The sequence below is a fragment of the Parus major genome, chromosome 4 (genome assembly GCF_001522545.3).
Source record: "Parus major isolate Abel chromosome 4, Parus_major1.1, whole genome shotgun sequence".
Lineage (NCBI taxonomy): Eukaryota > Metazoa > Chordata > Aves > Passeriformes > Paridae > Parus > Parus major.
Window position 1 is genome coordinate 3,304,482 of NC_031771.1, and position 18,009 is coordinate 3,322,490.

At 40.7% G+C, this 18,009-nt stretch overlaps 1 protein-coding gene across 32 annotated transcripts in view; it reads right to left on the bottom strand.

Annotated features, from left to right (window-relative positions):
• The window catches only part of CAMK2D (calcium/calmodulin dependent protein kinase II delta), a 118,714-nt gene that overhangs the window by 57,805 nt on the left and 42,900 nt on the right, over positions 1-18,009 (bottom strand). For all 32 annotated transcript variants that reach the window (XR_004496975.1, XM_019006258.2, XM_033513692.1 and 29 more), the window contains exon 4: positions 13,963-14,022. Coding sequence is in view for 31 of the 32 variants with exons in the window: in XM_019006258.2 (XP_018861803.1) it covers positions 13,963-14,022 (60 nt within the window). In the remaining variant the exon portion in view is untranslated. The remainder of the gene's footprint in view (positions 1-13,962; positions 14,023-18,009) is intronic.

Below are 18,009 nucleotides of genomic sequence, written 5' to 3' on the forward strand. Positions count from 1 at the left end.
CACCTTCATGTCTTCATTTATTAGACAACCGTGTCATTTACTGGAAATCCTGTGTTTCAGGGTGAGCCAACTCCTGTTTGCAGCTGAAGGCCTGCTTTTGTAAGTTTAACAAGATTTTTTACAAAGCAACAAAAAGCCTTACAGATGTCATCAGATTAAGCCTTATGAGGATAACTGCATGGATTAAAAGCAAGTCTGACACAAATTTTTGCTATGAGCAAACTGATGTCTCAGCTGCCAGTGTTGATGCTTTAAGCACTAACGTTTTTAACTATTTTTGCATTCATCAGAACATGTAAGAAGAGGAATAAAGACACAAGAATTTCATGGAGTGTTAACTAATAAAAGGACAAGCTGTAATACAGAGATGTTACATCAATTCAAAATAAAAGGCTCAGGAAAGTATACAGCGTACTTTAATGGAGAAACTGCAACTGCCCAATCATCAAAATTAGACTTTATCCCTTTTAATATTTAGAGTGCTAAAAATCCCTGGAAATAGGTTTATATAAACAATATGTAGGGCCTACACATGGACAAAATTGGCTATTGGGGAGTTGTAATCATTGGGTAGGACACAGCCTCCCTTCTTGGCTCTCCTCTCTTAAAATATATAAAGAGAGACATATAAACAATTTATATAATGACCACTCAGAGGAGCACAAATGTTCATTTTTTAAATGCTCCCCTTTCATGAAGACCAAGCCCCAAGGTATTTAAGGGCATCAGCTTAAGAAAACTAAGTTAGCTTAGTTTAAATATTTCAAACAAAAAAGAAAGCAGAAAATTGCAATCCTGTGGCATGACTCAAGAGGAATCACAGAAAAGAAACCTCTCACACAGGAGCCAGGTATGCCCCAAGCAGCCTTAAACAATGTTTGCAAAGCAATTACCACTGTATTTAAGGCACCTTTATTAAGTAACAATTACCTTCAGATAATCTAGGCTAAGTCTTTCAGTCAGTAACAGCAATAACTACATCTAAATTTCCTAAAATTTTTCAGTCTTGGCCTTTTTGGTTTTCAGTTTTAAAAGCATTACTTCACCAGAGTAAAGACCATCAAGTAAAACCAAAAGGTGGTAACTGTGGATTCAAGGTAACCTAGAAGAGCTAAATTGAAAGCTGATTAGAAAAACTGTGAAAAGAAATAAGAGAATATTAAAAAATAGCTTTAGTGATGTTTATGTCAGATACCAAACATTTTAAAAGCTGAGTAATAATCCAGTTCTTGTATGCAACTTGAATCCAGTGCCCACTGCTATATAAATATCCTAACAAAAAAATATTTGTTATTAATCCCAACTCTGACCAAGGGAATCCTGAAAACCTAGTACTTGTATATGCAGTCATGGCTTTTTGGTCTCCCACTGCTTTAGGTGAACAAGGGCTCCTACAACTGGCCCTCCTGGCAAGTGGAGGCACCTAAAGCATTCTGCCCTTCTCCCCTGTTACCCTTCAGATCATTATATTACACCTACATCGTAGCACCATGGAAATGCAGCAGGGCTCAAGAGCCAGCTCTCAGGTCTGATGACTGCATTAAACACCCTGTCAATTCCCCTCTTCCTGACAGAAATGGCATGCAAATTTATCCTCATTCAACCAAACATTTTGCCCCCTCTCTTTTGGAAGGCTGATGGAAATATGACATTCCTGCCCGTTTCTTCCCCCCGAGATGCACAGCACTTTTTCCTTTCACTAATAATACAAAATAAGAAATCAAATAATTTCAGGCTAAAAATTGAAAAGGATAAAATAAATCCAAACCCAAACTCAGTAGTGACTTAAAATACAAACATTCATTTTCTTAAAGGAAGTACTTTCAAATCTGTGACTACACAGGAATTTTCTGCTAGAAAGCAGATATATTATGGAGAAAATAACTGGAAGAGAAGATGTTTCTAGAACCTATTTGGAAGAGTGTCCTGGTCACTTTGATGCAATATGATCAAGAAATTATGGTAAAGAAGATGTTTTTAACAAACTACCTTCATGAGGAATTTAATAAATGATCATGTAATGCCATAGAACACATGACCATTTGCTATCTAATGGAATACAATCCTTATTTATTAAGGATTTTCTTTCCCCCAGCTGTGATGCAAATGGCCACAGAGAAAATTCCAGTTGGCTGTTCTGAGGCACTTAACCACTCTAAGAAGCTGAGCAGAACAAAAAGCTGTAACAAATACACTCCAATAAATAAACACTTGTAAACATTTGCACAAGTGCTTTCCATATGGACTGCATGTGTTGGGAAGAACAGCACACAATTCCAGTGTGACCCAGTATTTCCATGAAGGTGTCTCTGCCCTGATTGCTGCTGAAACAGCTCTCAAGGACCTGCAGGTCAATGAGCCTGTAAAGAATCTGCCACAGCAGCTTCCCAGGTAAGTGATAATCGTGCAGGCAGAGTTGTGCTTTTATCACATTACTCATCCCACACACAGAACTGCTCTGCAAAGCAGCACTGTAAAGTAAATAAGGGAGACTAATTATGCCTGCAGAAACAAATCCCTGACACTCATGATCAAGGAATCCTGTCACATTTCATTTCAGCTACAACAAAGAACTCAAACCATATTTCCATGAGGCTAAACTTTCCATTTCCTACAAGAGCTTCCAAGCAAGAACATGCATCTGGAGAGAAAACCAAACCAGCAAATTGCACTGCTAAAACACTGCTGTGATGGGGGACAGAAAACCCAAGTGCACTGGAATTGCCTCATCCAACTCCCAGTGCCAACTGTGCAATGTGAACTAGAGGGGAAAAGCCTCTCTTGTAGGCTCTGCCCTTAAATCCGTGTTAGACACTGCATAAAATAGGCTGAAGGTAGTTTTTCAGCATATACATATGTACATGCCAAAAGTATCATTACTGTCCTGCTCATCTCCTGAAAATACAGATATTCAGAAAAAGCTGCTACTCTGCTTTGGTTTCTCACAGGAACTGTATGCAAGACCTTGTAAACAATAAATAACTTTAAGGTTATAAAGCTCACTTTACCTCAAGCTGGAGTAAATCACATTTAAAATGGAAAGTTCATTTTCAAATAAAGTTGTCTCTAGGAATTCTTGCCAACCCTCCCTGTGAGAAGATGACAAAAGAATATACAAGGCAACTTTATTTGCTCTTAATTCTTGTAGACTGTGGCATTACAAATACTTGTTAAGACCTTTGTCTACAAGAGAAAAGTGCTCTCATTTATGTTATGATGTTGGCATAAAACCAAAGTTTATGCTCTCTTAATTCAGCTTAAAACAAAGCATCAGCTAATTTAAACTGGAACAATTTCCCAGTTTACAGAGCAGTAGGTGGCCGCAAAGAAATAGCTACCTCAGTTTAAAAATAAATTAGCTTTTGATTAACTTGGGAGAGCTTTTATATGCAGACAGACCTAAAATTCTACTTCCTACGTGGTAAGTGTAACATTAATTACCACCGTGCTGGAAGTGTTACATTAAAGGGAATCAGTGGGACCTGAAATATCGCACATTTGCGGTGAGGATCACGCATCACATCATCTTTTCTGAAAGAAGTCAAAAGCCCATAAATTACAGTAGGAATGTAGTCACACCCCTCAGTGATGTGGTTACAAACATCAGACAGATCTGAGCTCATTTTCTGAAGACCCATACAAAAGTCAATGAAGCACAACCACCAATCCACTTAATCACAGCAGGTACCACCTTTGAACGACTGTTTGTTTAGTTTGGTAACAGGACAACCCAATCACTCATCCTCCACTCCAGGGATTAAGATGGACTCCTGTGATGGCAATACCAAGTATCACAATATGGCATTTCAGTGATGAGTATTTTTCCAAATTAAAAACCTAATTTAAAACCAAAAGAAATATTAAGATAACGGGTCTTCTCTAGAAGCAGACCGAGTCCACATCTTCTCTAAATCATTTCTTGATTATGCTCTATATTATTCTAATGCACAGCAGCCCTTGGAGATGAAAAAATGGTTAATTCTGAAGTGATGGCAGCATTTGGCAGGCCATGGACCTGCTCCAGCAAAAAATTATTTCCAGGACAATAAAGTCAACTTCACAGAAAATTCTGTATTTTACGGAATTAACTATTACTTTCTCATGTTATACAATACCACTGTCAATTCACCTTCTCCCTTCCTTCATCTGATGGGGTTTTTTATGTCTGTGCAAGCAAAGAAGGCTAAAGCAAATTTTATAGGACCAAGTCCCTGCATTTTGTGTTACCAGCTTTGAGGAAAAAGACCTAAAACGGATGCAACAGGCCTAAAACATGATTGTAGTGACATCTCTGTGATTGGTGCCCTCTTTCACAACCATGAATCCTGAATATTCTGAATGGGAGCAATAGGAGCATCCCAGAGACCAGCTCCATCCATCCCACTGCACTTTATCCCCTCTTAATTTGTTTATGGTAACAACAGAGGAAACATAGGGGATTGTGTTTCTTATGGTCACAAAACGTGAAAAAGCACTGGCTGAAAAGTGTCTAAGAAGAAAAAAGTCAGATTAGGTGACTGCTTTCCTGTTCCCATCCGTGTGGTCCATCCATCCAAACCTCTCTGTAACCTGGAGAACCACAGGCCTCTACAATTACCCCAGACAACATTTAAGCAGCAGGAGCTCACAGTAAGTTAACAGAGCAAAACACTGCTATGCCCAGACAGAGTGTTCCCATAATGATCCCACTCCATCTCTATCCACTGGGCTGGGCTCAAAACCATCTGTATTATTTTCTGAGTGAACGTGCCTTCCCCCTCTATCAATTAACTATCACAGTAAGTCATGCTACCACAGCTGAAGACAACTATAAATTACTGTCATTTCCCTAACGTGCAGATTCACAAGTGAATGATGATCCCAAATGATTCCATGTGTTTGTTTTACAAAAAGCAGGGAATGCATATTGACTTAATAGATGACAAACTTGAGGCTTATGATGAGAAACTGCCATTGTCTTTTAATCACAGTCTCACAATAAATCAAAATTAGAGAGCTTGTCCTGTCCTGCGGGACCATTTGTAAGATTGCAATTAGCTCAGCGACAACCCACATAAACTTGGATGGAAATGCTGCAGGAGAGAGCTGAACCCAGTCTGTATTCACAAACCCAGACTACTAGCTGCAGTTGAAATCTCCTTCTAAATATTCCTCTCATTTAACACATCCAGTAACTCCCAAAATACATATATGCTACACAAGATAGCTGCAAGCCAGTCAGCTGCAATTGTGGTTTTACATCATCGAGTCCTTCCCGGCAAGACTGCACAGTCAAACTCAACACAAGCCCGGCACTAACACCATCAGACCAAGTAGAAATTGCTGAAACATGACTAAATAACTCTCAAGGTCACCTAGTAAATAAATGCACACCAAATTATTAATCAAACAGCACTACTTGGGCAGTACAATCGCTGAGACACGAGTGCTACTCACTGCTGTGCAGCACAGGGGCAGGAGCTGTGGATTTGATTACAATGCAATACCAGAACATCTTCAGTGCACAGGTATCAGGAGCAGAGTGTCATGCTCGGCCCAGTATGGCTAGAAAGAGAAGCTGGATGCATTTAAAGGAGACAGACATGTAGAGGACAAACTAAAATTAGAAGCACATTCCCATGGGCAGTCCATGAGAATACTAACACCCTGGTGAAACCACTATAAAAAGAACTTCCAAATTTGGAAGGTGACTAGGAGGAGAGAGGTATCATTAAACCCCTCTCAACTGAAGAAAATGCCTGGATCAGCAGTTTTACAGGAGTAGAAAAGTCTCCAGTGCCGAAATCTGAAAAAGGCCAGCCTGAACTGAGCAATTATGAGCTATTTATCCACTGCCAGTGATGGAGGTTGGTGTTATTTGTGGGTCAGAGGATTCACTCCGTGCCAGGATGCAGCAGGAAGACGAGGAGCAGACCAGCTTGCATCCTTTGGAATGCCATGCCTTTGGCATGGATACTCCCAACAGCAGTGCAACAAAACCAGGGTGAACAGGGAATTTATGACTTTAAAAGCAGAAAAGTTTGAAGGAGCGAGCCCCGATTTTCCATGTGCTGTTTCCAACATCTAAGATATTATAAAATCTCTTACTGAAGTGGCATTCCATTAAGAAAGACGGAGAAGATGCATATAAAATGCAAAACATAAGCAGAAAAGGGATTTCTGCATATAACATGGCACAGACAAGTTCAGCCTACAAAAAGCTCTTCCAAATCCACATCTTGGAAACCCTGCAATCCCAAGAGTCTGTTGCTGTTTACAGTTTTTAGTCAAATTACACTTTCTTTAGGAATTTATGTCACAATATTTAAAAATGAATGCAAATGCAATTTTAAGAGAAGAACAAAAACATCCTAACAGGGATGCAGCTATATTGGGTAATATCCACTCTTCCTTCCAGTACCTGGTTTGCTGATCTGCAGGGAAGACTGAAATAAGTCTTCTCCAGGGGGCAAATGGCAAGACAAGAGGCCACAGCCACATGCTGGAGTCTGAAAAATTCCAGCTAGGCACAGAGTTATTTATTTATTTACATGGATAGGAAGGTGATCAAACACTGGAGAGGTGCCTGGAGTGGCTGGGCCATCTCCTTCTCTGCAGTCTCCAGATTCAGCAGGATGGGCTCTGATTTACCTAAACTTACTGGGCACAGTTTGAGGAGGGAGTTGGGACTGGATACCTTCCAGAGATCCCTTCCAACCCACATGACTCCATGATCCATGACATTTTCTTGCAGAGGGCTGGGTATGTAAGTAAAGCAAGATGTCTGTGCAGATGGGAGTAGCCCCACAGATTGTCTCTCCTAATGAGGTCCCCTCTGGAAAAGGAGCACAGACATTCCAAAGCTCCACAGTGAGCTCCCAAAGCACCACTCCTGATCTTTGGTTGCAAAGTCAAAACACGACCCAGGGTCCAAAGTCAGGAGTCCTGCTTTTTGCCTCTTTCTGCTCCCAGCTCACATGCCCAGCGTTTCCCTGTCCTATTCCTTCTCTCTGCTCCCATGTGTGAACAGATCCTTTTCTGTTTGCCACAGGGAAATAGGGGGGGTGAGATGGGATGTGGCTCTCAGGTGGCACAGACAGCCCAGCACTTTTTCCTTGGAGAGACTTCATCCAGAAGCAGGGTGACAGGGTGACAGCTCACCCACCATGGGTTAGGATGCCAAACACTCCAAATGGGCAGATTTAGGCTGCCTAGGAAAGAAATGCTGCCTGAATTGTAATTCCTTATTTTCTCTAGGCAAAGGGAACAAAAGCGTCCCACAGAGTGGGTTCAGCCCAGAGCCACAAATGCCAAGGGCTGAGGCAGGATTATCACAGAAAACACACAACAAGTTTTACCACCCCTGCAGAAGCTGCTCTAATGCCATCAAGTGATGCCCATCCACACCACCCAATATCCTGCAACCTGTTTTCGCTTGGGGGTTGGTTTTTCCTCACCCTCAGATCAAGCAAAAGTTCCCAATATTTGGGTATCAATCCAAGAACCAGTGCAGAATTCACCAATTACACCATCATCGACATAATCTGTAAAAGCAAAGAAAACAGAACTTTCAATATCCCCTAAAAATGCGCTAAAAATGTCTGTGCTAACTTTACTGAAAGAAAAAGCTTAGTTTAGCTGAAGTAGTAGAGATATCTGTTTTTGGAGGAAAGAGTCCAGAGGAAAATTACATATTTGTGGTTTAGCTGGGAGTCATGATGTCTATCCGTATGCATAACACGTGGTTGCAGATTCATAACAAACCAAGCTTTCAAACAAAAAAATGTAAGTTCTGAGAGATCCATCTTGTGTGTGCAGAGAGAGAACAATTCATTTCAGTAGAGCTTATTCCATGGCTCTTGAAGTCAGCAGTGCAGCCAATTATGAAACTCTTCATTCCAGCAAAGACAGAGAAAGTAAAGCAGAACAAGAGATGAAAATTCAAGTGGGAAGTGTGGCAGCCACCCCAGCGCTCACCCCCCACAGCAGGATCCTCAAGAGATGTGTTTAAATTCCACTTCCCATTTCTGTGGATAACTCTGTTTTACATTTTAAATGACTGGCTGCAAAAGTGGAGTGGACTTCAGGGAAAGAAAAAATGTTTAGGAGAATCTGGACACACTGTGAAAAGAACTTGCATGCATTTAAGGAAAAATACAAACAGAGGCTTAAGTGGAGACGGAAAATGCTTCAAGATCTGGTTCACACTTGATTTATATTGAATCATTACCTATTTTGGTGCAAATTAGGCATGTACTTTCTGAGGCAAAAAATTACAAAATTGGTGGCAAACCTTAGTAAAACCTCATTTCCTCGGTCTATTATGGATACCGCTACAGTTATCAGGGATATTACAGCCAGCAATGCTTCACTTGAGCTAAAATAACCTTGTGCTCCATTAAAGGAAAGAGAATTAATGTAGCATGGCAAAAAGTGGTGTCATTGTCTGCACTCAAAGACATTTTTATGCTTCACAGTAACCCAGAAAATCAAAACTTAAAGATGCAATGCCACTCTTAGCAGACTAGAAGTATTCTGCTGCAAACAAAAGAGACAAAAGCTGTAAGAGGGAATAAAGCTGCCTTCCCCCTACTTTGCTGGCACACTCAGACCACATTATCTGATGCTTCATATATGGCTCATGCTGAAAATCACTGACACATTGATTAGCACTACATAACTTACAGTCTTTTAACTACTGTGGGCTTTGATACTCCACTCACTTCAGGGCCACCAACAGCTCTCCACAAAGGGTCTTCCACACCAAATCCTTACAACAACACAAGTGAAAACATTCAGCCTTTTCCTCTTCAACATCAACATACATTCCCAACAACTTCACCAACTCAAAGGAATCAGATGCACAGCAGTAATAAAAACTGCTGAGAAGGAGAAAGCCTGCAGAAAACCCAGCTGCAACAAACCCCACTATGCCCCCCTGTGTGCTCTTGCCTGGTGCAGTCTCGTTCCAGTACATTTAATTTCACAAATAGCAACTGCAAAACCAGCTTCTGTATTCTGTTGTTGCACTCCACTAGTCACTTACTTGCTGTAGCCATGGCTGACTTTAAACATTCAAATCTTGTATTTTAAAATACTCATTAAATTGGCTCTTACATTAAATATGAAATCATGTCATATCACTGGTTTATTTGGTTTCTTGATACTTTATTTTAATCCTCTCAAGGAGTGAATGGTTCACCTTATGCATCACGGAAATTGCAAATTTAATTAATTCAACAGAATGGATGAGATTTAAAATTGTTCAAGTGATCAGCTCATCTAAGCAATAAAAATAATTAAAGGAAGTGAGATTCTCTAATGCATCAGTCCCATGTAAACTAGAGCTTTATATTTATAGAAAAAGTTCTATTTATTTAGTTGCACAGCTATAGTTAATACATCCCTGGGGACCATACTCATTGAGCATAAATTTATATAGCTGGGGATGGGTTTGATTTTCACTGCATCAGAAATGAACTATATATTTTTGACATGAAGTAAAACCTTAAATTAAGCTCAGAGAAATAAGTGTGCTCAGGAACTACATCTGTTCAACTTGAACAGGCCTAATTTTTACCCTGTGTTTGGTTTAGAGAGTAACTTAACTAATACCAGCTGAGCTACTCACAACTGTGCCACAGTAAGATAAAAGAAATACAGAAGGGAGTTACTGCATTCACATTTTCTATACATTAATAGTGTTTCTCTTGAGATTCTTGGGACTTTATGCACACTTGGCGAATACAAACATAAAGGACATGTTGTGCATAAAGTCACAAGCCCCCCTACATATCTTGAATTATCCTCTGTTCAAAAACAACAAGACAATAAGCAGTTTCTTATCTTCCCCCATGTGAGGAATTGAACCACTTGAACGCTCATGCTTTGTGTTACGGTGGGGAGAGAAGTGACCCCAAAATGCAGGCTTTTCCTACTTGTGGCAAAAGGAGTAAGCTGGACACCAGCACAGAGTGTGGTGAGGAGCAGTGCCACGTAGGGGTGATACCAATTTCCTGAGCCATTGATGAGAAGTTCCCAGCTCAAAGCATGGAAAGGAGCAGACTCCAAGTGGACACCAACACACTCATGAAACCAGAGTAGGGAATTGTCTTTTTTCCTGTGTGCCAGTTTGTTCTGAATCTAGGCTGCCTCTTGGCCTGCTGCAACACCAGCCTGCCTTGGGAAGACGCTGCCCCATGCTCCCATCTGCTGGTGCAGCTCCAGTTGTTCCAGGAGCAGAGCCCATCCTGCTGTCAGAGCACACTTGTGGTGATGCCTCAGCATGGCTGAACCAGTAGATCCGCAGGAATGGGCCCCATCTCTGCCTGGCAGTCCTGCTTACCTCTAAGTACCCTGACTTACAGAGCCATTCAGGGACAGCCAGGCCTTGTGCCAAAAGGACTTCATTTATCACCTGAAGGGCTGCCACATGTCAGTAAAATCTGCTGCTGCCTTTGGGGAAGGGCTGAAGATTGATCAGAGTCAGACTTGAGCCTGATGTTGCTGGCTAATGGACCCTGCCTGCCTGCCATAGCTTGTACACTTGTCTGGAAGGCCTGGGAGGAGGTGGCAGAGGCAGGGAATGATGGGCTGTAAGCAAGTGAGAATGCAAAGCCAGCAGAAGCCCCTCCAGCAGTTACAGAGAGATCTTCACAGTCTAACTCCCATTAGGAAAATACTACTCAGCATAAATCCTGCAAGAGCCAACTCCACTTGGGGAAAAACCTCCATGGTTTTACCAGGTTTGAATCAGCAGTTTTCCAGAATGGGTCAGAGCTTGTATCATGAGGCTAATGCAGATTTTAAAATTATTTGCGATCTCATAAACCAAAATTAGCAAAGCAGCTGTAAATCAATGCCAAACATGGTAACAAGATGGTGCAACAGTGTTACACCACCCAAAATATGTTGATTGCAAGACTAGAAATCAGAGTGCTAAAACTAACTTTACCCAAAGTTAAAAGAGAACCAAGAAATCCAAGTTTACCAAAAGAAGATAAAGGTGAGAAATTAGGAAAATGACAATGGATTTCTCGGTGGAGAGATGGTTACTTAGCAGTTTTCTTTTCAAACTTCTAAATTAAAAAATTGGGAGCATTAGTACACATGGAACTGCTGGAAAGGTAATAGCTACCCAAAGATGACAAATTCAGTGTGGGTATGTGCTGAGCAAAGGAGGTAAGCTTTTAATGTAAGCTGATGTGAAATCTCACAAAGAAAAAGCACTAGATTCTCTGAACAGCAAGGCTTAACCTACATCTCCATCCATTTTCAACTCTGTAAAAAAGCAACCCTCTGCATACTGATGTACAGCCATGTCACCACAGTAAGAACCTGAGAAATATGGCAATGCTGAAAATCACACTAATGCACCAACTCCTGCAGCCCAGGAGCTGTTAGCACAGGAACATGAGCTGTGTTTGCCTAGAAATTTCCTAGTGCAGGGTAGGACAGGTCAAATTACTCCAGCATAGCTGGAAGAGGAGAAAATACCAGTATTGCCAAAGACTGACAGGGAAGAAAGGATTCTGAGCCCCCTCAAATTTTCTTCTCAAGGCCTGCAAATTTAGCTAATGGCTTTTGCCTCATTTTAATTCCCAGACAAAATTCAGCAGGGCTCGCTTTCTACTACAGCAATACAAAGCACTGAGGTCAGAAGAGGCAGAAATCACAACAAGGAGTATTGGTTAGGTGCAACTGGAAAGGATGAGGAAATTCTTTTAAACAAACTTTCACATATATATTACTTAAGTGGGAAATGGAAATTTGAAATAAGAGAACAGAAAACACTGTAATCCACTTGCCTTATTTTTCTGACACCACTCATTAGGCATCATAACTACAAGGCTGGACAGAGAAGAAATAATACAATTCTTAAAAGGATGAATAAAAGAAAGAGATGCTGAAAAATGAACTGAATTAGTTATGTGCAAAGTGGTGTCTGCATAGAAAATCTCAACTTTCAGAGATGTACTGGAGCTCTGCCTGTAAAAGAAGTGAGACAACTTCTACAAGGAAGATTTCTGTGACACCTCTTGGCTATGAAGGTGAACAGTAAGGACTGCATAGAAACCGAATCATTTAACATTTGGCCTTTCTTCAACAATATTTAGCTTTCCAAAAATAACTGCCTGTACACGGTCGTCTTTAATTGGTTGGGTGGTTTCTCAAACTAGATCTCGTATTTCCTACGGAAATCCCACTGAAAAAAGCAGTTACCATTTTTTTCTTATTTTTCTTAACTTACTTGTTGTTAGAGCTGAGCTCCCTTCCTCTGGCACACTTCCTTTTTTCACTCTTAGTGCTTTTCGGTGTGATGCAGCTCCATTACTCACCAGAGATGACAGTTTAAAAGGGGATGTGATAGTGACCCAAGCATAAGAGCTCCAGCAGGGTGCTGGCAGCACTTGGAATGATTTTAGGGTCATGATTTAGCTGGCTGAGGGCATGGCTGCCAGAGAAGGGATATGACAGAAACGACGCCTGCTGCCAAACCCTGGCATGCCAATTCCAGGTCACAAAAACCTTCTCTCAGACAGATCTAGAACATGGCAGTTTTTCTGAAACAGGAGCAGAACTCTTTGTCCATTATCCCTTGAACTGTGCACTTTGGTGCAGGTGGTGATGCACAGTTTGTGCAGACTTGCAGAGCCCTACCTGCCTGTCACCAAAGCTGTCACTGCCTGTTTGCACTCCAAGCCAAAGCTCACAGATACAAACTGTGCATGTGGAACAGCTGGCTTGCCACAGAGCAGCTGAACCCCATCCTAACACTGCTCCAAGCCACCCGACAAGATACAGACTTGTGACCACATGGAACCAATTTAGACTTTTGTTTCAACTGAGTTCTGTGCATTTCAGCCCTTCCCCTACATCAGTTGACTGCTGTATTTGGTTTGTTTTCCCTGGCTTGTGGAAGCTCAGGAATGTGTTCTGGTTCCAGTACGGCCCAGGCCAATGGCTCTGGAGTCTGACTACACCGTATGTGTAACCACAGCTGCAGAAGGGCTGCACCTCCTCCCTAAAAGGACTTGTATGTTCCCTTATTTCTCACCACTTTACAATGCAAAACCTTTGGTGGGATAAAATAGCACAGGTAACAATCCTCTTCCTTCTTAACCAAATTTCTAGGTCAAACCTGTAAGCTTAAGAGAGGTGCTGCAGAAATTTGACATGTCCTTTCGAGTTGCGCTATATTTGCTTTCACTTTCACTTTATCATTAAAAGGAAGGAGCTGATTTCATCCAAGGCACCAAATAATTTCCGTAGTCTGAAAACACCCTAATGGACAGGAAATTCCCACCCTTCTCAGGTACAGCAAATATTCTTGTGAGAGATACTCTTGGCATATAATTCAGTGCATGGAAAACTGAAAAACACAGCGACAGTTCTCTTAAGATAGAGGTACTTACCTGTTTACACTGTTTCTAAAGCAAGGAGACAGACACACCCCACCCTCCAAAATAACTTTATTTTTTGCTTTACATGGTTAGAAAACACGACTCTGGAAATAAAAGGAGCAGAGCTCTCTTCATCTTGGAAGGACAATCTCAAACACAAAACACAGTATAAAATAAGCATCTCACTAAAACCAGCACTAATTATGGACATTGGTCTGTCTCATTGTGCAAGAGACACTACCAGCTGAAATTCTTCTGCAGGTCTCCAAAAATCATGAACAATCCTGGAAACAGTCCCTCCTACACACTGCTCAAAACTCCCCAAATACCTGGCACAGAGAGTTCATTGATGGCAGAGCAATGGCTCAAAGATGAGAACACTGAACGCTGCTCTCAGTGATCCATCAGATTATTGCATCCCATAGCAGAATTCGTAAGGAGCACCACATAATAAAGGAAGAGTCTTGCCTGGAGATATTTGCACTTGATTTCTGAGCTACTCTTTGATATTTGTTAATTTCCATTTCCCCTATATTTTCTAAACTGATAAACACTGTATGAAGCAAGGAAATGTTCCTACCAATATTAGGATGCTTCAGGAGGCGACAGATTCTGGCTTCTCTTTCCAGTTTCTGGTGATCTGCATCAAAAGGAAGTAAAACAGTTGCTGTTAGTATGAAGATGAACACAGTTTATTTCTTTAGAGTATCATCACATCATCATCATCCCCATCTGACTGGATCTTTAAAAAACATCTCCTTTTCTTTAGATCCACTAACATTTTCATCCAAACTGTAATGAATTGATTATTTTTAACCTTTGGGTAGAGCAGGAGGCTGGAGGTCTGGACTTGTACATCACGGAGCCCCTAATGACATTTCTGGAGATCAAGTACTACTGCTTGTGTCCAACTCTGTTTTCTACAAGAAACAACACAAATATTCCAAAACACTGACTTCGGAAAATACAACTGCTTGATATGTAAAAAATATGAACCTTGAAAATATTAAGAAATTAACAAGTTCAGAAAAAGTTGCTTGGGATGGCAACTCTAAAGAGTCAAAAATTTAGCATCAGATGTTAAAATCAGAAAGTTCAATCCTTAATGCAAAGTGTCCAGTTAGATATGTAGGTTAAAAGAACTACAACAGATTTAAAATAAAACACAGAAAGCAAACACCACCACTTTTGTAAGTTAACATGCTTATCACTTCAAGTTTTTCACAACACATTTTAAAGAACAAGAGGAAAGAACAAGAAGGGAAACTTTTTCAATTCTTCTGCAGTTTCTGCTTCCTAATATTTGCAGTCAACTCTAACAGCAGCTGAAATGATTTTACATATGTTAACAGTTCAGATTATTTTCACGTGCTTTTAAGATCTGGGATCGTTCTTGAGCTAGTCATTACTTGTCAACTGACCCATCATACCTTCTGAGGCCTCAGAGTCTCCACCACTTCATGAGAAAATCTGCCAGCTTAACTCTCTATACCTTAATGTTTTGTTTATTAAAAAAAATAATCAGAATAATCAGAAGTTCAAAGTATTAAAAAGAATTATCAGTTAAGCTGCAATATAAGCTTAAAGCTTATTTTTACAAGTTAAACTCTGCCACCGAGGTTTCCTGTTCAGATTTTTGAATTCAGTTGCAGCAAGGCTGAAACATAAGCACAGACATCTACAGTTACAGCACCTTCATGTCCAGCAGCTCTGGCTGTAACTTAATCTTGGGCTGAACACTTGGCACATTACCCAGAGCAAGCAGAGAGATGATCTGCAAGGCAAACTGAACTAAGCTGGGGTGAGAACAAAGATGAAAATGTGAACATTGCCTCAAAAGCAAAGAAACAATCCAGGGGCTATTGGACATTTAGTGCAGGAGCTGTGTCTCTGGCGTTTAACCAGCTCTACCTTCAAAGGCTCTTCTGTACCACCTCCAGCTATATTTACAGATCAGCCAGCACAGCCAGAAACCTGGAAGGTGTCCGATAGTTTTCTATGAAGTGCTAAAAACATCCTGTGCCGACTCTTCAGGAATAACACAGATACAATGAAGAGCTTCATCTCCAACTCTGAATAAAGTATAAACATTTGAAGGTTTTTTTTGCTATTAACTGCTGTATCACAGCTTCTCAACTGACACCAGATATGATTAATTTTCAGCTCTCCTTACAGACATGACAGTGGGCTCAGATAACAAATGCTAGAGGTGAACACTTTCAGATATGAGGAGAAGCTAAAACGCTACAGCATGATTTAAGAACAATAACTATATTGATTAGAAAAGCACTCCTGTTATTTTTCAAATCACAGTGAAAACATCTTAGAGATACTGCTGGATGCACTGCAACATATGAGGATAACATCTACATCATCATCACCATCGTTATCATTGACTGCATCATATATCCCCAGGTTTTACTCCAAATGGAACCAATTGATGGACACCAAGGTGTTCTCTGCTGTCACATAAATTAGAACAATGAGCTCAATGCATTTAACTCCTTCAGTTGTTTGTGACACAGTAATTGCTGTCTCACACCTGCTGGGTGACTGGAGGTACCTCACAGCCTGCACACTGTGCTGTGAGGCAGCAGAAAGAGCACTCAATACTCCCTGAGCCAGGGATTTAAATGGACATGAAGGTCCAGAAGATGACAGGGGCGCTTCAGAAAAATGGAGTATTCCTTGGTGCTGTTAGAGGAGTTAAGTCTGCAGTACCTAAGTGTTTGGGGGTGGGACCAAATGCAAATTTAACTTCATGTGGGATCCAAGAAAACGACCCCCCTCTAAAATCAGCATGTTTGTTCTATGAGTTTTAGGAAATACTGTTCCTTCCTCTCTCTGTTTGGTTTATTTACAAGTACTTGCAACTGCAACTGCTGTGCCACCCGCAGCTATTTGTGTTACCCTGCCTGCTGCCAGGGCTCAAGTACTGGGGAGCTAAAGGTGAATGTCAGAGGGCAGGGCACACCGAAATACTTCGAGCACTCAGCTCCCAAACATCTGAAGGGTAAGGTGTGCCACTGCCACTGGGAAAGAAGGGTCCTGCCATACAGCTAGGGAAACTACCTAGCAGCCACCAACTCCCCCAAACCCTGGGAAAGTTTGGGATAGCATCTGGAGGCAAATGTTTATGTTACAACAGTATCACAGGAAAAGTTCTGGAAAAAAATAAATGCAGTAACAGGTCACTGATTGAAATCCAAGAGTTAATTCCTCTCAATTTTGACAGCATATAATACACCAGCTAAAACTGTGTTTACCTGCCAGGTAAATATGAAACAGGAAAAATTATTATCAGGAACAGGAAGGCAAGCTCGAAAGCCACACAGATAATAAAAAGGGATCACACAAGTGCATTTATATACTTGTTTCCTTTCCTCTCTTTTAATTACCAAGACTCAATTACAAACAGGCCTCCTACATTGTCTACTTAAGAAACTGTAATTAAATGAAAAATACAAGCTCAAAAAGCAGCAAAGCAAATGCAGAAGAAGGAATGCTCTACAAATTCTACATTATTTTATGAAAGCAAGTCTCCATTAGCGAACAACAGCCTCTACCACAGCAACAGCCTGTTGCCAAGATTGGAGAAAGATCACTGCCTGTCAGCCACTGATGCCTTCGAAAGGAAACCAGCAATGAGAATAACACAAGTTCATTAATGGAGAAAACTTTACAGCCTACAAGTAAATTTAATCTGACATGGAATCAAAAAAAAAGAAAAAAAGAAAACAAAGATTTAAAGCACTGAACCACAAAAATCTCAGCCTTGACAATAACTAATGAATTTCTGCAAAATCTGAAACAGACAAAATATAGCTGTAAAACTGGGGGTACTCATATACTGTATACATTTAAAATCTTGAACTAATCCTCATTCATATAACAATGTTTTAATAGACCAAAAGCTAATATTATAATTTATGACACCATGCCTCAGAAAAATCAGACTGCCTGCATTGGGTTTCTACTAGGTAAGCAAATAAAATAACTAATTGTTTCAGTAGTAGTAAGTTTTTCCTTAGAAAAGCTTATGTACATAGACTACACACATTTCTTGGATTAAATCATCACTTTTTATAATTAAAGACATATAATGTATATCTTTAATTAGGTATTTCATGTCTTAATATATGAAAAGAGATAATTCATGTCTTGAGCAAATATCTCTTCTACTGAAGTGCCATCAATCTTCACCCAAAGTGCTGATTGTGCATGACCACCCAAACTGAGCTAATCACCAGGGCAGAAATGTGCACCTCCCACCACCTATCAGCACAGGTATCTAAAATGCAAACATCTCCAAAGCAAAGACGCTTCCTAACAAGTATCTGTAGCAACTGTTTGTTGGGGATTAGGTGTCCTTTCTTTTGTCCCTCCTCACCTAGAGAATTTTTCCCATTAGTTTTTGGCAACCCTGACTGTGGGTACTCTTTGGGTGCTTGAGAAGATGAAGAGTTTAGCTGGGCCCAGGGGGAAGTGGGGCAGGTACCAGGGAGGGCAGGGGCAGCTGCAGATGGGCTCGTATTTTCTTTTTGTTATTTTATTATCAGAGCTTGCAGTCCACAGGTTCACACAGCAAAATTTCCACCCCCAACTCCCTGATTTTGTCTACTTTGCT